Raw genomic sequence first — 21,305 nt, forward strand, 5'->3', positions numbered from 1 at the left:
AGAAAGTGGTTCAAGCATTCATTTATTCATATTGCCTACCGCAAAAGCCAGACATGTTAAATGTTAAAATATTTAAAATTACAATCACAGCAATTAACATGTTCATTCTGAATGCATTGACTTTATTATCAGAAAACATCAAGTCCGAAAGCTATAATGAACAAAACTGCAGCTAACCACACAAGCAACATATGTGGACTAAAAGGTCAAACCAGGACGCGCACTAATCACACCAATAAAATTAGAGACATTATCACCAAAGGGGCCAGGCTAATTGACATCAAGTACAAAACCTGCGATAATGATATGATTGATTTGGCCGGTGTAGTAGTGGAGAACTGTGAGGACACTGGTCACAGTGAAACACAGACGGGCGGTTAAGGACGTACCCTCCTAAAAGGTCGGCCGTGTCACTCTGCTGGTTCATGTTCACGACTCGCAGCCGATGGCCTGAGAGGGGGGTGAGAGTTGAGAGTTGGGTCAGTGACTGTTTTAGCATAGGAAGAGAATTGTGCAGAAAGAAAAGAGAATAATACTTTTTTAAGGCTCAACTTTTATGCAACGTTCACATTAGCAATATTATGGGATGCAACAATGTCACATGATCGGCAATAAAAGGATTAAAACTGGTTGAGATTTCATAATCTTGTCGCACTACTTCTTAGAGCACTAGTTCGCAGAATGGGATGTGTCCAATCCACAAAAAGCCATTATGTACATAACGTGTGAAACAATCACGTTTTAGCAGGCAGGAGCTCCTGCACCACGCCTCTGCGGAGTCGCATCCTTCTTTCACCACATATGCGTATGTTGTTGGAATCCAGAAACAGGCACAAAACATGCGTGTGTGTGTGTGTGTGTGTGCATGCACGCATATTTTAAAATATTATTGATTTATGCGTGTGTATTATTTAATCATTAATCTTCTGTTATAAAACACAATTTTACTCCATAATTTGTCTGCAGCTCATTTGGATAAAAATTGTGAGAAAGCTTAAAATCATGAATCATCTCGAATGACATTTTGTTACATCCCTTGTTATAAATCACAGCAGATTTCACAATAGATTTCAAATATCTACTTTAAAGGTCCCCATCATGAAAATGTGACTTTGTGAGATGATTTAACATTAATACGAGTTCCCCTAGCCTGTCTATGGTCCTGCAGTGGCTAGAAATGGCCATAGGTGTAAAGAGCGCTTTTGCTCATTCTGCTTCGCCATTCAGAGAGCGGCAGCTCAGACGGTCGGATCTGGAATTTGTCCTTTTGATGTAATTCTGCACCAAAGATGAATTTCGGAAAGACACTTTAGATACAGTATTAGGGGACGACTAAGACAGATATAAAAGCAAAAAAAATTTCAGGGGACCTTTTACACACATACCTACTTTTGTGATGTCCATGACAATAAATACATAACATATTATAAATGAGACAGTAAGCGTGAAATAGGCTCATTATGATTCTGCTATTTTGCTACAATTTGGTCCTAAGTATGTATTATACACACACAGTGAGGTCAGGTCACTCACTCACCAGTCAGGCCAGCCAGATACTGCACCGTGGAGGTCTTTCCTGTTCCCGTCTCCCCCACCAGCAGCACAGGCTCCGCCCGACTCACACACACTGCCAGCTGCTCCAGCAGCACAGAGGAGGGACGTGTCGCCGCAAACGTCTGGTTCTCGCTGCAGTGGACAACGTATTAAGTTAGCAACAACGTAATCGATTATTATAAGTTCAACGCAATGCAAGCCCCACATGATGAGCTCTGTTGTAATACACCGGTCACAACCCCAGACACTAAAATTGACACAGAACGTACTTTACTTTGCTTAGCAGATGCTTTTATCCAAAGCGACTTACAGGAAGACACCAGCAATTCTCATTCGATTTCTATAGATTTTGAGTTTACAAAACTAAGAGCCCTGATAAGGTCGAACTTGTCAGAAAAAGAACATGCTCGGAAAAAATTTTAAGTGCTAGACGAAGAAATTTTTTTTATTATTATTTATTTTATTTTTTTTATTTTTTTTGTGCAGTGTGTGTGTGTGTGTGTGTGTGTGCATGTGTGTGTGTTAGTGTTAGATTCGTCTGAAATACTTTTTGAACAAGTGGGTTTTCAACTGCTTCTTAAAGGTGGTAGTAGTCTCGGCTAGTCGAAAGGGAGCAGGACAAGTTGTTCCACCAGCCAGGGACAACAAAGGAGAACCGAGTCGATTGGGATCGGTGACCCTGTGAAGAGGGGATTTTCAGTCTCGTTTCATTTGCAGATCTGTGAGGGCGTGCAGATCTGAGAGGAGTGTAGCTGGCTAGTAGTGTGTTGTTATGAGAGGGTGCACTTCCATTTACAGCCCTTTAGGCAGCATCAAGGATTTAAACTCAATGCGAGCAGCTACCGGGAGCCAGTGGAGAGAGGTGAGAAGAGGCGTGACATGGGTGTGTTTCGGCTGGTTGAAGATGAGGAGAGCCAGGAGAGTTACAATAGTCAAGTTTAGAGATGACCGTTGCCTGGAAGAGGAGCTGCGTAGCCTGTTGTGAAAGAAAAGGCCTAATCTTGCGAATGTTGTAGAGCGTGAACCTGCAGGATCTGGAGAACGTATTCACCTAGTCTGAACCTGTGCTGAGTGTCTTACCCACTAGGCTACTATTACCCTATTTTTAATGCTAATGACAAATGATTAAAAAAAAAAAAAAATGCATTCAATTGTATCGACACAAACTCTGCGTGAACCTCAGTACTCCTTTAGCCAACACCAAGTTCCGCCCACATGAAGCCAGACTCAAACTCACGACCTTGGGGGGTGAGAGGCTACATCGCTGACGGCCATGCCTCTGTGGCCCTGCTGTACTACTAACATCCAGAAAGTCATTAAAATGTTGGAAAAAAATAGGATTCTCCCTGTATTGTGACGTGCATCATGTTGTGAAAGTAATTAGTCAATAATTAATGAATATCATATTCAGGAAGTTGTAAAGAATTCCAGATTAACTCACTATATCCTATAATTCTATTTTGTTTTTTTAGCTGTTAGAGTCATAAAACCTGCTGAGCGTATGTCCCTTTAGTAGTACAAGAAGTGTAATAACACAACCTTCGTATTCCCGAGGTTGCAGTGACTCCGTGTGGTGGACTGACTAATATCACTGGAAAGCGCAGCTTCTCTGCTTTTAGAGGTACGGTAATTAAAAAAAAAAAAAAAAAAAAAAAAACCTGTTGACAGCGATAGCAGCGGTTTGAAAGGTGAGATCTTGTCTCTGTGTGACACTGTCGGTCACCGTCACCCACAGTAACAAAGACCCCACCAATATCTCACCGGTGAGGGTGGGCACACTTAGTGGCAACGCAGTGCTGCGCCATTTGCTGTCATGCAGTTAACGATCAATTCAATGTTTATTCAATTTACCAGCGGGGTGTCAATCACGGCTTGGCAAACCCTGGCACAGCGACTGGCACCCAGAATGTTGTAACAAATTACCAGAGGGCAACAAGGGGACAGGGCCGAAGCCACCCTACTCACATGCAGAGTCGGACAACCTCGCTCGGCTTCCTGGGCACCGTGGCTCGGCCCACCATCACCTCCAGCTCAGTCATGCCCATGGCTGGCTGGTACATCTGGCAGAAATGCTGGGCCTGGGTGTGGCAACATTTATGCACATCTCATTACTTCACTGAAGGAATTACTGTGATTTTACACACACACACACACACACACACACACACACACACACACACACACACACACACACATATATATATATATATATATATATAACAAAAAATACTATATTCTACAGTTCGTTCATTCAATATACCTTCTCCCGTGAGATGTTAAGCTTGCTGCCGATGATCTCTGCCATTCTCAGACGGCTCTCGGCTTTGGACAGCATGGCAGTGAAGCAGTCTAGAGCCTACCAGGGAGAAAGCGTATTGCAATTACATATATTGTCTTTTGTACGTCCTTAAACTACAAAAAAAGCGATAATATAATATATATCTTTGGACCATCTAACATGTAGTGCATGACAAATGAACAAAGTTTCATAGAATATAGGAATGTTTTGTCATAAAGTGGACCGGATATTGCAAATATATTTACGAGGCTGTTTGTTATAGGGGGGGTCGATATGAATTGTATAATCGATGCATCGTGTTGCAGACGTGGACGATTCTGCATAATGGATTATATCATAATGAAGTTGCTTAGTGATTTTCTGGCTGCGGTATAAAAAGTTTTGGTAAAAAAGGCCTGATCTGAGGAGCGCCGCTCCGTGTTGGAGTTTCATACTGTGCGGTGCGGTACTCTGCGGTCTTGTGTATGTACCGCGGTCAGAGTTGAAATGTTGAACACAGTGATTCATTTTCTCACGACCAATTGAAGCGTGCTGATGTTCGGTCCACCCTTCGAAATGGAGGAAAAAGTGATCTAATCGGTCTCTGAATGTCCAGAGATCTATAACATGACACTATCGTCTAACCAGGAGTTTAGAAAACCAGGTGGCGACCACGGCGCATTGTGCCAAACTCGCTGCTTTTATTTATTTATTTATTTATTTAAGAAGAAGCGCAACCTTCATGGCAAGCATTCGGTCTGAAAGCGGCTTTAATCAGCAGAAAAACAGTCGGCCTGAACGCCCATGGCGTCTGCACAGGTGAACGAGACCTTAACTCTTGTATTTGAAAAAGACTACGCAAAGTAATGTAGAAAATGTATGGGATGCACTGATAATCGTAACCGAATCTTGAGACCAGTGAAGGTTCAGGTCTCGTTTGTTGAGTTGTAGGACTGGAGTAAGGAATGCTACTTATCACATATTGTTTTTACTGCTTTGTTTGCTACAGTGAAAAAAAAAAAAAGGAATTTCTGTATGTCCCTGTGTCAAATAGTGAGCAGAGATAATTTTTTTTTTTTTGTCTTTTGTCTTTGTTGTCAAGGAAAACATATTGTTTAAAAAATAGGGTGGTAGTAGCCTAGTGGGTAACACACTCGCCTATGAACCAGAAGACCCGGGTTCGAATCCCACTTACTACCATTGTGTCCCTGAGCAAGACACTTAACCTTAAGTTGCTCCAGGGGGACTGTCCCTGTAACTACTGACTGTAAGTCGCTCTGGATAAGGGCGTCTGATAAATGCTGTAAATGTAAATGTAAAAAAAGTGGACAAACAAAAGTAATTCCAGAGAGCAGGGACAGCAGCTCAGGAATGGTTGGAGAACTGTTGCTCCAAGATGGCTTCACTCTGGGCTTCTCTCGACCAAAGGAGATGGTTTTCCAACTGCTCCTAGGTTGAGCAGGCTGGTCCTTTGCTCGTGAAGCTGCTTGGCAGGGCAGGTGGGTCCAAACGTCTGACTGCTAGTGTCAGGTTGTGCCATGGTCCCAGACGAAAGGAGTCTCATTTCACGGTGGACTATGCAGATAGTCGAGATAACTGAAACCTGACACTTGTTCAATAAACAATATGATGATTTTTTTTTTAGCAATTTTGCCATCCGATTACACACAGAGCTGGATTTTCATTTAGATGAAAACTGTGGCAGCAAAGGAAGTACCGTGGTGTGGAAATAAATGACCTTTAGTACAGTCATTCGTGTCGAGGGCAGGGAACGCATGCCAATCAAGGCCACTCTGACCTCAAAAATGACAAATACCCCGTGGGAGAGGTTCCCCTTGCTATGATTACTGGAGCACAATGATTTTAGGTCGTGGCACGTCCAGGAAACCCCCATTAGCCGGATAAATGAGAGGGGGCGGGCATGTTAAATCACCCAAATGGTGCCCTGACACAGTGACACGGCGGCTCACCTCCAGGAAGACCTTCTGCGCAGTGGCGGACGAGGCGCTGTTGAAGTTCTGGCACATCCTCTCACACCATTTCAGCAGGTCCCTGCCAGACGCAAACAAACTAAATCTTCAACCCACACCCATGATTCGACGTTGCCAAAAGCAAAGCGGACGACCCCCCAAAAAAGGGATTTTTTTTTTTAACCCATACTAAAAAAACAGATTTATTTGTATTTTCATTTGTGCCATTTTAAAGCCTGTAAAAACAAAACCGTGACATGACAAGAAAATTTCTCCTCTCGCGAATCCTAAAATCATGGTGATGGACGGTCATAACTTTCTGGATTTAAGAATTACTGCTAAGGCAGCAAGTGTCAAGTCAAACAAACAAACAAACAAACAAATAAATATAAAAAAGTGCTGTACAACAACAAATAAAAATATACTTAATATTTATTTGTAAATCCGTTATCTAATGCTTCCCCCTCGAGGTCCGCGCTGCCGACAGAGGACAGTCTGGTCGATGCTCCATCGACAGCGCCAGCGGCCAGTGGAAAGCTAATGAACGGCCTGAGGGGCAGCGGGGGGTGTGGGGGCCATGCGCCCAGCTCGGTTCTACACTGGCGGCGGGTACATTTAACACCCTGTGCATTCCCTGGCAATGGCCGATCGAGGCATCGTCCATGGACAAGGCGTGGAAACTTAACGCCAGTTACGTATCGACAGATGCATGGAGTCTTTTTCTCTTTCTGTTTACATACAGACGTAGGGCTGAGGAAGAAATGTTAAAGACGATGGGGTAATACACCTACTATATCTATATATCATAAGCAAATTGTTGCTTACATACACAGAGCAGCAAACTAAATGCAAAACTGTGACGGTTCAATTTAAAAAAGGTGCGATGTGTAAGATTCTAGCTTTAAAACATTTTAAGAATGTCAAGAAACGACATTTGTTCATATCCCAATTTCTCGACAGCTTTCAGGTGAAATACTGCCCCCTATCTGAAGGTGCTGAAAATCTTCAGGTGTCAAATCCTTACACAGTTCACCTTTGATATTGGAAATAAAAATGAAACTAATTCCCAAAGTACGCTGTTCAATCACAAGTTGTAGTAATGAATAACCCAACAGTTAATGCTGTTAAAAGTGTGCAAAATTATAATAACAGGAATCATTATTTTAAATCGTAATAGAGCATTTTTTTTTTTTTTTTTAACACTGCCTTCAGCAGTTAGTGGATATCCATCAGCTATGAATAAAACACTGACACTGCAGATACATGAGCACAGATACAGGGTCAATCAATCGATTGTGACATTGTACCTCAGGGACAGACCCCTCCCCTCCAGAATGGACGCCCTGTCCTCCAGTTTCTGCGGAGCCTCATCTGGACTCTGCCGGCTGGGAGCCACTACAGACGAGGCCGGGCCCTGGTGTCTGTCTCCAGTCAGCTGGCAGTAAATGTCCAGAAGACGGTCCACCACCACCGACAGGGTGGAGTACTTCTTCTGCAGGACCTTTTAGAGTGAACACACAACCGTGGTTGAGCAAAGGCAGCGCAGGACAAGAGACTCCCGGAATCTTAGAATTCCACCCACCTGTTTCAGTTCCTCTCTAGACATGTTTCCGATCTGCAGCTTGGTCCAATATTTGTCCAGAAGCGTTGCATGTGTGCTCTGTGGCCTGTGCCAGCTTCCACCACTGTAGAACATTCTAAACATTTAACAGTTTAGTTAAAACCATATTTCATCAATGTTTTAATTTCATTGGTTTGTACTGGTGACTTTTGCATAGTACTTATGTATATTTCTGATAATTATGCAGCCTCCTGTCTACTGTTGCGTGACTTCCTTAATGAGGCACCACGTGGTCCATAGAGTGAAAAGATCTCGTACCTTCTCGTTGCAAAAAACTGAAAGCCGGGAGCCACCTGAATGCAGTCTTCGCGCCCCGGGACGGTCAGTTTCCTGTTCTCCATTAAAGGAAGGAGTACAGAGATCTGGAAAGGAACACGACACATTAGCAGAAGAGTCATCAAAAGCGCATTTCTGCTATCGCGCGTGTCAGACTCACCACGTCAAGCGGCGCATGGTCAATGTCCTCCAGCAGGATCCAGTAGCCCTTCGACACCGCCTGAGTGAGGGAGCCTGGTTGCCACACGAACTTCCCAGGAACGTCGGTGCAGCGGTACATGCCGAGCAGCATCTACAGGTGCAAAAAGGGACATCAATGACCAGCCATGAAGAGAACTTTGTATAACATGTGACACAGGTGTAAACCTTCAATGGTCTCACGATTCAATAACGATTATCGGTGCATCCCATACATTTTTCTACAGGATAGGCCATTTATATGGATACACCTTAATAAAATGGGAATGGTTGGTGATATTAATGTCCTGTTTGTGGCACATTAGTACATGTGAGGCCGCAAATTTTTCATTTACATTTTTCAAGATGGGTGGTGACCATAGTGGCTATTTTGAAGTCGGCCATCGGATCCACCTTTTGTTTTTTCAATAGGAAGAGGGTCATGTGACATCAAATTTATTGGTAATTTCACAAGAAAAACAATGGTGGTTTTTGGTTTTAACGTAACTTTATTCTGTCATGAGTTATTTACAAGTTTCTGACCACTTATAAAATGTGTTTAATGTCACCAACCATTCCCAATTTATTAAGGTGTATCCATATAAATGGCCCACCCTGTACATTATGTTTTCAGCGTTCAGATGAGAATTCAGCGTTCGGTCAACGTCAAATAAACGCTGAATAAATTAATTTCTCCCCAAATCCCAACCAGCATAAAACAAACGACAAACGAACGCCAGTGACGCTGCAATCGAACGCAGCTCTGAACGCATATGGCTGTACTCAGATCAGGCTGCCACAGTCACTACTGGCACTACTTTTTAACTAGAAACAGCCAGAAAATCACCAAGCAAAGTCATTACCATATATTCAATTTGATTCGTCCACGTCTGCCTCGCAATTAATCGATTATTAAGATTTAAAAAGTTGACCGTTTACTAACCTTGCTATCGGTCTGATCTCCCAGTTGAATTTTGAGGACTTCTGGGGCTTTGACGTGCCCAGTGACAGCAGCCAGGTACTCCACCAGGGCCGTTTTACCACAGCCAATGGGCCCCTCCAGAAGAACTGCCTTCTGGGACGCCACTGCGATGGCAAGTCGCCTCAGGTTTCGACACGTGGAGTCCACCAGCACCAGGTCTGTGGTGCAAGCCTAAGGTTGAGGGACATTTCTCAGGGTTCACATCACTTATCCACTGTGGAAGACAGGACATTCATAAGAATATTTCGTACCAAATCCTGCTGCGCTCTAATCCTGGGCAGAACGACACCGCAGACGGCCACCACGTTCCGGGACAGGTCCTCGGACACCACCTGACCTCTGGTGAATTTGTTGGGCTTCTCCTTGCGCCACATGACCGAGCCCTGGTTCGCCAAAACCAGAGCTTTCTCCACTTCCAGCTGCTGCATCTCCTCAAGCGATCTGAGGACGGAGAACAAACTCTTGAAACTCAAATTCTTGAAAAATTTGTGCATGTGAGATTGTGTATATTAATTGCCACACAAAATTTTAGATTGTGGGTTACAGACAAAAACAAATTAGCATTGTGGTCCTGATGGCAACATGAATAAAACAATAACAATTATTTATAATAGAAATTAAAAATACATCATTTCTGCTAAGCCATTTCGTGATGAAGCCAGTTTGTTTGAGTCCTGGCCTGGTTCTGTTCCAGTGTGGTCTAGCACGACACTGAAATTTACCCAGTAAATAATTGCTATGAAGAACAAAATAGGGGAACTTATATGTATATTGGACCAGTGTACAGCACGGCCGATGGCCAGACACAAATCGCTGCATGAAAATGACACAGTAGGCCGTAGGTTGAGGACTAGTGTAGGTCCTACAAGTAACTTGAGCAAAAAGCACCATCCCCACACACTGCTCCCCGGGCGCCTGTCACGGCTGCCCACTGCTCACCGAGGGTGATGGGTTAAATGCAGAGGACAAATTTCACTGTGTGCACCGTGTGCTGTGCTGCTGTGTATCACAAGTGACAATCACTTCACTTTCTCACTTACTCAACACTAGGGGTGTTACGAAAATATCGATACAGCAACATATTGTGATATTTTACTTGCTGATATTGTATTGATACAGGGACATACAGGTGGTAGTAGTCTAGTGGGTAAGACACTCGCCTGTGAACCAGAAGACCCGGGTTCAAATCCCACTTACTACCATTGTGTCCCTGAGCAAGACACTTAACCTTAAGTTGCTCCAGGGGGACTGTCCCTGTAACTACTCATCGTAAGTCTCTCTGGATAAGGGCGTCTGATAAATGCTGTAAATGTAAATGTAGGTGACTATGTGCTTGTTTAAACACATCAAACATTAAATGTTTTGTATACAAATTCAGTTCTGAGTTACGTTGTTTTGGCTGAATTAATTATGTAATGTGATCCATCCAAATCGCACACCGCATCTTGTATAAGCTGTTTCAACATTTTCAGTGAACTGTAGAATATGTACAGTATCACAATATACAGGGTGGGCCATTTACATGGATACACCTTAATAAAATGGGAATGGTTGGTGACATTGAACATAACTGTGGTTAAATAACTCATGACCCTCTTCCTATTGAAAAAACAAAAGTTGGATCCAAGATGACCGACTTCAAAATGGCCACTATGGTCACCAACCATCATGAAAGTTTGCCCCCTCACATATGTGCCACAAACAGGACGTTAATGTCACCAACCATTCCCATTTTATTAAGGTGATCCATATAAATGGCCCACCCTGTAGATCGTGATGCGTATCATATCGTGAGATCCTCGCCAATACACGCGAAAAAAAGAAACAGACATACTTCATTTTGAGATGCAGAATCTCTTCACTTGATAAGACCTTTCTCAGGAATATCGTCTTCTGATTGTCAGTCATGTGGGACACCAAAGCCAGGCACTGCGCCGTGTAACTGAGCAAGGAAAGACAAAAAGAGCCCCGACGTAAACCCACAGAATCGGAAACAACGTGAGGCAATGGCAAGTCGTCAGGACGTCCCGTACCAGCGCACCGCCGCGTCGCTGGTGAACAGCTGGGACACACAGGCGCTCCAGTCCCAGAGGACGCGGTACTGGGCGCAGTCGCTCTGCAGGAAGCGCAGCGTGGCTCCCATCAGGTCGCGCAGCTTCATCCGCCGCGGGCCGTAGTGGACCGACGAGGCCTCCTCGCTGGTGAAGTAGAGCCTCTGGAACACTGGAGGGGCGCCGCCGAAATACCGAGTGGCGAACCTGATCGGAGGGACAATTACGCACAAGAGTAAGACTGGAGCGACCAGGCGAAAGGGGACAAACCGCAAACCTGACTCACGCCTGGGCGTCCGGGCTGACGTTGAGCAGCTTGCTGAGAGCCACGCACAGGCGCTCGTGCAGGTCGTGATTCAGCCGGCCCTCGGCCTTGACGCGCTCGGCGCTCCTCTCCAGCAGCTCCAGGGTCAGGGGTCGTAGGTGGCGGCCGACCAGCAGGGTGTAGTCCTTCTCCAGGAGCAGCTGAGCCAGACACGCCAGGATGCCCTGCCTGTCCTGCTGGCTCCATATCTACAGGGGGGGGGAGAGAGACGGGGGTCAAGGGTCGTCTGGGGATCTGGGTAACATCCACATTTGCGCATGGAAACGAGGCACAGCTGGACCACGCGTGGCGGACTCGGAACACACGTGACGCCGCTGCCTCGGTGTTTCCAGCCAAACATGAATAACTACATCTTAAAATATACACATATATATTTTAATAAAGAGCAGACATATATAGTATAATAAAGAGCAGTGGCCTTACCTGCTTGGACAAATATTTGCCGAGTTCGTTGTGACTTTTCTCGATGTGCCTCGAGATGGTGCCCAGCGACGCCAAGCTGAGCTCCAAATTCTCCATCGCGGCTCCTTCTTCTTCTTCTTCTGTTTTTTTTTTTTCCTCCTTTATTTTGTCACTCGGCGGCGGGCATCGCAGGCGCCGTCACACGCCGGACTCTCCGCGCCGTTAAAATGCCAAGTCCACCATGTGAGCGGAGAGAAGAAGCACTTCCGGGTCGCGCCGATTACGCGCGGACAGAGTGTCACCGAGCCGTGCGGTTATCATGTTACATTACCTCAAAAATACACGCTTTTACCACGCTTCATACTAAACACGACTAACCTCAGATATCGTTATAATAAAATAATTATCCACCGAGCTGTGCGGTTATCATGTTACATTACCTCAAAAATACACGCTTTTACCACGCTTCATACTAAACACGACTAACCTCCGATATCCTTATAAAAAATAATTCCCCACCGAGCTGTGCGGTTATCGTGTTATTATACCTCAAAAATACACGCTTTTACCACGTTTCATACTAAACACGACTAACCTCCGATATCCTTATAAAAAATAATTCCCCACCGAACTGTGCGGTTATCGTGTTATTATACCTCAAAAATACACGTTTTTACCACGTTTCATACTAAACACGACTAACCTCCGATATTGTTATAATAAAGTAATTCTCCACCTAGCTGTATGGTTATCGTGTTATTATACCTCAAAAAATTGTATTCTGCCAAAGTGCATTGTGCAATGACCAGTGTAATACTAACAGTAACAGCAGTGAACAGTAAGCCAGTGTGAATTTGACCAGGTTTATTTAATCGGCCCAAATGTTTTCAACTCCACTAAAATAACTGTAAAGGCATTTGTAACAAGGAATGAAGCTTTTAAAGTGACAGACTTTAAAGTGGCACAGTGAAAGTGACGTGGTTGTCATGGGGATACATTGCAGCACAGCACACGGTGACGTTTGGCGTTGTCATTCACAACGCCAACAACGTCTGGACTGCATCCTAAATTCCTAAATTACCAGAACCTTTTATACAGAACTGTACATTTCGTATTGCTGTTTTACTTCTATCCAGAATAGAAAGCGTTACAGCACTGAGTTCAACGACTGTATGTAACCAATATGTCTTTCAATCTCAGTTAATCATTTCCTATCGTGACATTAATACATGGTTTAATTCAGCACTTTATTCCAAAGCATGACCAATTATTTTATTATTCTCTTGACGCTCGGCCGGTTCTCTTTTCGCCTTGAAGGTGCATATTCGCACACTGCCCACAACTGGCCCGGCGGTCATTTAATACCAGGCAGGAGGCAGCGCGCCAGCGCGGGAAAATCGCGTCACTTCCGGCTGTCGGGCGCAGTATGGCGGGTTTGGCGCGACGTCCCGGGCAGGCGGCTTGTTAACGTCCGTATGGCGGGATTTTGACGGTAAACGCGTCCCCCTCCGCGCTCCCCCGTTTTCTCCATGCGCGACCCCCGTCGCGGCCGCGTTTTAATCGCCGTACGAGCCGGAGGTGCCGGTCGGTCAGCCGGCCGCCCCCTCGTCTCCGGTCCGGACGCGTAGCTGCCTTTGTTGGCGGCGGTTTTCCGTGCTCTGTCGCCGTCGTGCTTGTCTTCAACGTTGCCGTGTGGTGGCTCATGAAAAGGCATTTTAACGGAAGTGCCGCACTTATTTATTTTCACGTAGCACGATGGAAGAAGACGTCCTGGACACCTTGTATGGCGACTTCGAGCCTGCTGGTACGTTACGTGCTTGTTATTATATTCACGAGTAAGGTCCTTCAAAAGCCACAAACACTACTACTAATATAATTTATTATTATTATTTTGCGTGGATAATGTAGTTTTAAAAGCGTTAAGCGTTGCTGTTTATTTGCGTTTGCAGGTAGCTGCAAATAATGCTGGAAAAATTTGCTGCTCTCTTATGGACACTTGATTTTATGCGACAGGCACCCACGCCGGCTGTAATGAGGATTCGGTGGACATTTACTCGGGGCTCAGCCCTAACGGTATGGAGATCTCGGGTAAGTTGTGTTCTCGTGTCTCCCCTCCTCTCCGCCCTCGTCTTCTGTTCTCGGTTGACGCTTCTTTCCCCCTTTCAGCAAGAAACGGCACTTTCGCTTCCCCCAAGAAAAGCTGTGGCGAGTCCATGGATTTATACGAGCAACTTCTCACCGAGGAGCAGCAGGAGAAGGAGGCATCTTACAACGAGGTCAGATGGTTTCAGATTGTAAAAAGTCTGTTCCTTAAAGGTCCCCTATCATGAAAATGGGACTCCGTGAGATAATTTAACATTAATAGGAATTCCCCGAGTGTCTAGGGTCCTGCAGTGGCTAGAAGTGGCGATAGGTGTAAAGAGTGCTTTGGTCATTCTGCTTCACCGCTCAGATGGTTCGATCTGGAAATTGTCCCCTTATGATGTCATAAGGGGAAAGGTTACCTCCCGTTTCTCGTGCTTTTTTCACCTACATAATCTCCACAGACCGCCACGGCTTGGAAACGCTCGGTGATTGGATGATACAGTATTAGGGCACCGCTAAGACTGATATAAAAGCAAAAAAAAAAAAAAAATTCATCTTAGGGGACCTTTAACTCTCGAATTGAGTAATTTTTATTCAGATATTTATTTATTTATTTACCCTGTAACTGCAGCTGAGGCAGAACTTTTCTACGGTCCAGAACCAGCTGCAGGAGTTAATGCAGAAGATGCATCACGTTGAAGCGCAGGTCTGTTAATGAAATTGCCACGATCGCTGGTGTTGGAGACCGATGGGAATTTTGGTCATGATGTGTTTTCTGCACGCTGTTAAAGAATACGAGTTTGCAAGCGGAGAACACGCGCCTTAAGAAGAACATTTGTTCACTCCTGAAGACGGCTCAGAGTGAGATCGTGCGGAAGGATGAGGAAATACAACGACTGAGTCAGAGGTAACTGATTGCTCGGCGAAAATGCAGATTGTGAAGCGGCGTTTCTGCGGTGCTTAGCAATCGTTGTAATGGTTTTTGTCTCCTGTAGGGGCAAATGGGGCAGTTGCGGCCCGAGGGAGCGAAGTTGGGTTGGCAGAGGTGCAGACGAGGCTGCTAAAACCAGATCGGCGGAAACGTCCGATCCGAGCAACGCGGCTGAGAAGTCCGGCGACGCTTCCGGCCGAACGGCGGAAAGTAGTCCAAGCCGGGACCGCCGGAGAACGGAGGAAAAACGGCGAGAGCATGAGAGCAGGAGCCAGGGGGAGAGCCGAAGGCGAGAGCGCGAACACCGGAAAGACGGCGAGAGGCGGCCGAGCGGCAAGGAGGCCGGCCGCCAGGCCGAGAGGGACAAGCCCGAGGACAGGAAACCGAGGGACTCCGATGCTGGCGAAGGTGGGCGCGGCTCTTCCGGCCGACATGGACGTCCTTACGACCGCTGGCCTAGTAAGACAGATCACGGCAAGGAAGGCGATAGGCGGTGCAGGCGGCCAACTGAAAGGCCTGAGAAGTCCACGGCGCGGGACAGGAAATCGGTGAGCGGCGCCGATTCCAGAGACGAGGGACGCCCTTCGTCTGGAAGTACCGGTGGCCGCTGTCACGACAAGAACAAACGCTCCAAGGGACCGGAGGCAAGCAGAGCAGAAGAAAAAAGCGGTAAGAAGGACAAAATGGGGTCTCCGGTGGGACTCGGACAAGACAAATCTGTCTTGCCACAAAACCGTAAAGACGACAAAAACTCAAAGCGAGATGAAGACGAACCACAGGAAGCACCTGTTGAAGAAGGTGGACCTGCTGACGCCACGGAGGACAGTAGTCCGAACAGGAAGTTAAGCTTCATGGAGACGTTGAACCTCACTCTTTCACCGGTCAAGAAACCGGCCCAGCTCGCCGAGGCGCAGGAGCAGGACGATGGGCGGACGGAGGAAGCCGGCGAGCTGGAAGAAGATCCTCCTGAACGTGCCGGCGGCGAGGACGGAGAAAGCGAAGTTGTTGCTGGCGAAGCCGCGAAGGTGGCTTCTTGCGACGAAGGCGTGGCGTGCGCTCTGCCGGCGTCACTAACCGATGCCTCGACGTGCAACGGTCACGTTCGTGTAGATGCGCCGTCCAGTAATTGGACGAATGAACCCGGTCCCGAAGATGCGGACTCCGGCACCGCAGTTTTGGACGCAGGAGAACCAGGCGCTTGTCACGAAGACGGGCAAAAATTCGTTATCGGCGGGAGTGGCCTTGAGGCGCCGCCTTCGGGGGCGTCTGCCGCTGTACAGGTCAGCCGAGAGAGCGTGTCCATTCATTCCGTGTCCAGCACGGTCAACATAGACGCCGGATCCCTGAGCGGCGAGAAAAGCCCGGCGACGCCGCGCGGCCCGGCGGAGGGGGCTCTCCCGGACACGCCCAAGGTCAGCAGCACCAGCAGGAAGGAGTCCGAGACCCCCGACAAAGTCTCGCCCGCGCGCGCCGAGCCGGCGGCGGGACACTCCGACCTGGAGCCGGACTCCACGGAGAACGCCGAGCCGCGCGGCGAGCCGTCCGGCTCCGTCGCGGTGGCCCACGACGAAGACTCGATGACGCTCACCCTGAAAAGCATCAGCCTCATCCCCGACGCCATCAGCCCTCTCACCAGCCCCGTGCGACCGGTGAAACGGTCCCACCTCCCGCTGAAGGGAAAGCAGGCGCACGTCAAAAGCCTTTCGAAGGGTAAGCAAGGAATAAATAAATATTTAACCTTCCCGTTTCCTTTCTAAAACGGGTTCCAGGGAGAATTTCTCTTTTTCCCGTCTGGGTTTTTGGGGAAAATGCTGCCTTATTAGCCGACCCACCAACCTGACCTTTAACCCCATACATGTGCCATTGTGTTAATATATCCTCTCCATGCCGCACATTTCTTATGAAACAAGGAGGTGTTCAACTCGCCGCAGAGGAGAACTGTACACGGTGCACACAGTGAAATTTGTCCTCTGCATTTAACCATCACCCTTGGTGAGCAGTGGGCAGTCAGGACAGGCGCCCGGTGAGCAGTGTGTGGGGACGGTGCTTTGCTCAGTGGCACCTTGGTGGATCGGGATTCGAACCGGCAACCTTCTGATTACAGTTTCAGCATTTATCAGACGCCCTCATCCAGAGCGACTTACAATCAGTAGTTACAGGGACAGTCCCCCCCTGGAGACACTCAGGGATAAGTGTCCTGCTCAGGGACACAATGGTAGTAAGTGGGGTTTGAACCTGGGTCTTCTGGTTCATAGGCGAGTGTGTTACCCGCTAGGCTACTACCACCCTGGTAACGCTCCCTTGTGGACGCGGGTTTTTTTTACAAACCAAAAAGCCGTTCTAGAGAAAAGCGTTCTTATGTGGACGGGCCTGAGACTTTTATACTCTGTTCTCTTTTCAGTCATTATTGCATTTCTATGAATTTGCATGTCTTAATCTATGTTTGTTTTTTATTTAGATTTCTCCAGAACATCACTTACTGCTGGTACCAGCTCCGTGCTAGACGTGAACAAAGAGAACAAGAAACCCGATTCCCCGCCACCTCTGGTGGCTCAGTGCACGCTTCCCAGCAGCACTGAGGAGGACGAGCTGGAAGATGGCGAAATAGTCAGTGAGAACGACGAAGGCGAACTTCTGTGCAGCTCCAAAAGTCCCAAGAACCCGAAGGAGAGCGAAATGCCAGCAGTGGCCAACACTGAGCGAAGTCCAAGGTCTCCACGACTTGCAAAGAAAGCAGCCCAGCTGAGAGCCAGGGATGCCCAAAAACCCATGATCTCCAAACAAAGCCCCAGTTCCAAGAGGCGCTTCAAAATAGTTCTTCCTCCAGACCATAAAAACAGCCTTCGTAGCACAGAGGAGGTCATGGACATGTTTAAAACGATACGCTTTCAGCTGAGGAAAAAGTATATGAAGCTTCACAAAAGTTTCCCCAAGAAGTGCTTTAGCAGCATTATTGAAATGTCCCAGCTTTCGTTTACAGACTTGGTAAACAATGCAAATCTCAGCAAGATGTGCCCTCAGTCCGAAGATCTCAAAGACAAGCTGAACAAGATTATTTCCAGCGTCATGAAGAAGATCTCCAACAATGGCATTGTCAATCGGATATTTGAACAACAGTCGCATTGCTTGAAGCAGAAGTTGTGGAACTTTGTGGATGGACAGTTCGATTTCCTGTTCAAGGAGATAAAGGCGGCTCTTGCTAGCGCATGCAAGCCATTGAAGGACCGTCCCAAAGGAAAGGAAGCTAAGGAGGACACTCGCGAGGAGAACGAGGTGAGGAAGCTTCAAGGAAAGCCTCCTCTGACCACAACAAGCGAAACCAACAAAGTGAAAGGAGCGTCGCCACTGGATGCTCGACTCGAGAGTGCTTCTCCTGTGAGAAGCAGCCCTTTCCGAACTGGTCTTGGCAGCAGAGGCAAGGACATTACGTTATCGGTTGAGAACCCTGACGAGGAATCGAGTGCGGTGACCAACCAGTCCTTGGCAAGCTCCTCGTCAGAAGTCACGCCCATGGAGGGTTTCGCGCCTTCGCTAGGTAGCCCCTTCCGACCTGCTCGTCGGCTTTCACACGGCTCAATACTGGATAAGTCTGACTTTGAGCTCCTTACCGAGCAGCAGACCTCAAGCTTGACCTTCAACTTGGTCACCGATTCCCAGATGGGCGAGATCTTCAAGTGTCTCTTGCAAGGCTCGGATCTGTTAGACAGTAGCATTTCAGTTGGGGAACAGCCAAGCAGGCCACCTGGAACACCTAGGAAGCAGCTACCTGATGGAGGTACCTTAACAGGGATGCTAACACCCAGCAAGTTTGGTACGCCGTCAAAAGTAATCACCACGTGGATCTCGCCATTCAAGTTGACGTCCCCAAATGGCAAAGTTCAGGTCACCTTAAATCCAGCACTGCTGGATGAAAGTTGCTTGATGGAGGTGCCGTCAAGCCATGTGCCCAAAGGGCCTCCAATGCTAGTTGGAGAGAGTCCTTTGAAATCAGCCTATTCCATCTTGGCTGAAGATCTGGCCGTTTCTCTCACTATCCCCTCGCCTCTTAAATCGGAAGGTCACTTGAGCTTTTTGTGTCCGGTCAATGGTGGTGACCTGCTGGCTACCCCAGATAGCGTCATCAGCGCTCACTATAGTGAAGATGCCCTTCTGAGCGAGGAAGACGCTTCGGAGCAGGACATCCACTTGGCACTTGACAGTGACAACTCCAGTTCTGGATCGAGCGCTGGCAAAAGATGGGGAGACCAGGAGCCCCCGGCTTTCCAGTTCAACCCTCACTTGCCAATGCAGGCAGTGGTGACCGAGAGGTCCAATGATCACTTTATCGTGAAGATAAGACACACATCGCCAAGCGCTGCCATTAATCTGAGTGACAGCCCTACAGCTGGATGGAGAGAAAACTCAGGTTCTTCAGGGCATCTGGATGTTTTGAATAATGCAAAAGGTCATTCCAGAACAGAGAAGAATGGTTTCCTGTGTAGAACACCACAACGTCGAGTAGATGAACCTGAAACGTGCCAATCTGCAATGGGCTCCTCTGCTGCCTCTAGTAAAGATGATGGGGCCCTCAGCTCTTCTCCAGAGTCTCAGATCTTACCGGAACTGCCTAGTGAAGCAGATGTTCATGTTCAACATGTAGAAGCTGCTTCTCAGGTGGAGGAGCCGTGTGTCAAACCCGCAGAACATGCCACTCCGAACAACCAGACCAGAAAACGGAAAAAGAGCTCTTCAGAACCCGAAAAGGCCAAACGGGCGAAATCAGAGGTGGCTGAAGAACAACGCCGTAAACGGAAGCACAAGAAGCAGCCAAAATCCAGAGAGGAAAAGCACTCGAAGCTGAAAAGCCACGCCGCATCGCCACAGACATCTCCTGGTCTGTCTGCTAAGAATGTGATCCGAAAACGAGGAGAAGTGGTGGTGACGTGGACCAGGTGGGTTTAGATGGCTGTTTTTTGGGTTGCCTTGATTTTTTTTTATTGTTTTATGTCCTAATTAAATTTATATATATTTTTCCTTTTGAAGGGATGAGGACCGGGACATCCTTGTCGAACTGAAAACCAAAGGTTCCTCTTCACAAACCTTCTCGGCCTTGTCCGAAAAGCTGAAGAAGTCTCCGTCGCAGGTATTACAATCCAGCGAATGCAGAGGACTCTTTTTTTCACCCCGTCTCTCCTAGTGTAGAATTGCCCGTGTTGATATTTCGCTTCTTTGCAGATTGCGGAGAGGTTCTCCCAGCTGATGAAGCTTTTCAAGAAGAAAGAGAAAATGGAGAGTTCATAGAACGGGAGGTTGTTGGCCTCTGGAGTTCAGTGCCTGTTTCTTCCTCGTCGGTCAAACTCGGATCATCGAAAGGGAAAGAGGACATTTTTGGCACCGGTTGATCTTTTTTATCAAGGAGTGTGAAAGGGGCAAGGCAGCCACGCACAGTTCTCATTCTTAAAGTAAAGAAAAAGAAAAGCGTTTCACGGTCGTTCAGGCATAATGCAATGTGCAATATGTGCAACAGTGGCCTTCTCGGCTCTACCTCAATACATTTCCTGGATAAATGGCGACATAAACTCATCACCCAGTTTTCTTGGGTTACAAACATTGGTGGGCTGTGTGAATGTCAAGGTGTGTGTCTGAATCACGTTGCCAATAAGCAAAGGCAGTACAACCAGCCACGGCCACTTCGGTGGCCGCCAATTATCAAATATGTTTTTGTTCTGGTCAATGATCAGACATACTGTTCTGTGGCACCAACTTTACTGTAAGTCACCTAGATGCACCAACATGAACAGATACGATCGACCGAGTAAGTTTCCTGAATTTGCCCATTCCTTTCCTTTTTTTTTTTTTTTTTGGTTTTTCCATTAAATGACCGGTGTGTGGTTTTGTGTGAGGAAGTACTGTATTACTTTAATTGGAATCTTATCGCTCTAATTTTCTTTTGTAACTAAAGTAAGTGGCTTTATGTTTATTTTTGATCGATCTGTAAAGCATTCAACAAATTTGCACTGTAAATACTGTACATTGAGCCCCTTCCCATGTTTTAAATAAAGCTTATTTATTTACGGCTCTGGCATTTTCTTTGCAATGTTTTTTTTTTTTTTTTTTTTTTTTTTTTATTAAAATGAACTTTCTTCACTATGTTGTGCAGTGAGCTACATTTGGCAAGCAGAGGAATTCAGGTCACCGCCTGCGGCGGCACTTACCTCCAATGGCCCTAGATGTGGGCCATAACACACTAAAACAAAAACAAAAAAACCCCTGAAATTTGGAAGAGTTGTGCTGGGGTCATGCTCTTGTCTCTTGTCTTTTTTGGGGGTACGTTTGTGCCATTTTTATTGGCATAAATAGCTAAAAGTCTATTTGTCTTGGTCTTTGGATGGCACCTATTGATTCTTTGGTCTTGATCTATGGTTCCTGCAGAAATATTTAAACTGTATAATTCAAGCAGGGACCCAAACAGTGTGACGGGCGCGTATGCGAAATGGTTTATTGACATCTGGCCGCCCGCCACCTGGGTGTTGGCGTCGCTGCTAACGCGTTATTTTTGGTGCGCTGCTGTCAACAGTTGCGTACTAGTCTGGCCCGGAGCAATTGTCCAGTCGGCGGGCCGATCGATAATCGTATTTCATGAGATCACTGCGCAGCGCTCTGGATTCATTCGC

At 46.8% G+C, this 21,305-nt stretch overlaps 2 protein-coding genes across 2 annotated transcripts in view; one reads left to right on the forward strand and one right to left on the reverse strand.

Annotated features, from left to right (window-relative positions):
- Positions 1-11,909, reverse strand: part of mdn1 (midasin AAA ATPase 1) — a 51,850-nt gene extending 39,941 nt beyond the window's left edge. The window contains exons 1-15 of the mRNA XM_029002407.1: positions 11,658-11,909; positions 11,196-11,422; positions 10,892-11,116; positions 10,693-10,800; positions 9,110-9,299; positions 8,820-9,029; positions 7,860-7,991; positions 7,682-7,785; positions 7,385-7,499; positions 7,110-7,303; positions 5,803-5,884; positions 3,815-3,910; positions 3,520-3,632; positions 1,538-1,686; positions 390-450 (exon numbers count right to left, since the gene is read on the reverse strand). Coding sequence (XP_028858240.1) covers positions 390-450; positions 1,538-1,686; positions 3,520-3,632; positions 3,815-3,910; positions 5,803-5,884; positions 7,110-7,303; positions 7,385-7,499; positions 7,682-7,785; positions 7,860-7,991; positions 8,820-9,029; positions 9,110-9,299; positions 10,693-10,800; positions 10,892-11,116; positions 11,196-11,422; positions 11,658-11,753 — 2,102 coding nt within the window. The 5' untranslated portion in view covers positions 11,754-11,909. The remainder of the gene's footprint in view (positions 1-389; positions 451-1,537; positions 1,687-3,519; positions 3,633-3,814; positions 3,911-5,802; positions 5,885-7,109; positions 7,304-7,384; positions 7,500-7,681; positions 7,786-7,859; positions 7,992-8,819; positions 9,030-9,109; positions 9,300-10,692; positions 10,801-10,891; positions 11,117-11,195; positions 11,423-11,657) is intronic.
- A 1,139-nt stretch (positions 11,910-13,048) lies between these two features.
- casp8ap2 (caspase 8 associated protein 2) lies at positions 13,049-20,668 on the forward strand. Its single transcript, XM_029002815.1, has 10 exons — positions 13,049-13,128; positions 13,388-13,440; positions 13,650-13,724; positions 13,803-13,912; positions 14,353-14,427; positions 14,513-14,628; positions 14,717-16,362; positions 17,111-19,583; positions 19,675-19,774; positions 19,867-20,668. The coding sequence occupies exons 2-10, from the start codon at positions 13,392-13,394 to the stop codon at positions 19,930-19,932; spliced, it is 4,710 nt and encodes a 1,569-aa protein (XP_028858648.1). The 5' UTR covers positions 13,049-13,128; positions 13,388-13,391; the 3' UTR covers positions 19,933-20,668.
- Positions 20,669-21,305: the final 637 nt, after the last annotated feature.

This window comes from Denticeps clupeoides, chromosome 14, assembly GCF_900700375.1.
Source record: "Denticeps clupeoides chromosome 14, fDenClu1.1, whole genome shotgun sequence".
NCBI lineage: Eukaryota > Metazoa > Chordata > Actinopteri > Clupeiformes > Denticipitidae > Denticeps > Denticeps clupeoides.

Bases quoted from the DNA above. Each gene is read 5' to 3' on its own strand.
- casp8ap2 (XM_029002815.1), top strand. From the start codon at position 13,392: ATGGAAGAAGACGTCCTGGACACCTTGTATGGCGACTTCGAGCCTGCT. The intron at 13,913-14,352 runs GTCAGATGGTTT...CTGTAACTGCAG, and splicing joins AGGAGGCATCTTACAACGAG to CTGAGGCAGAACTTTTCTAC. The intron at 14,629-14,716 runs GTAACTGATTGC...TGTCTCCTGTAG, and splicing joins ATACAACGACTGAGTCAGAG to GGGCAAATGGGGCAGTTGCG.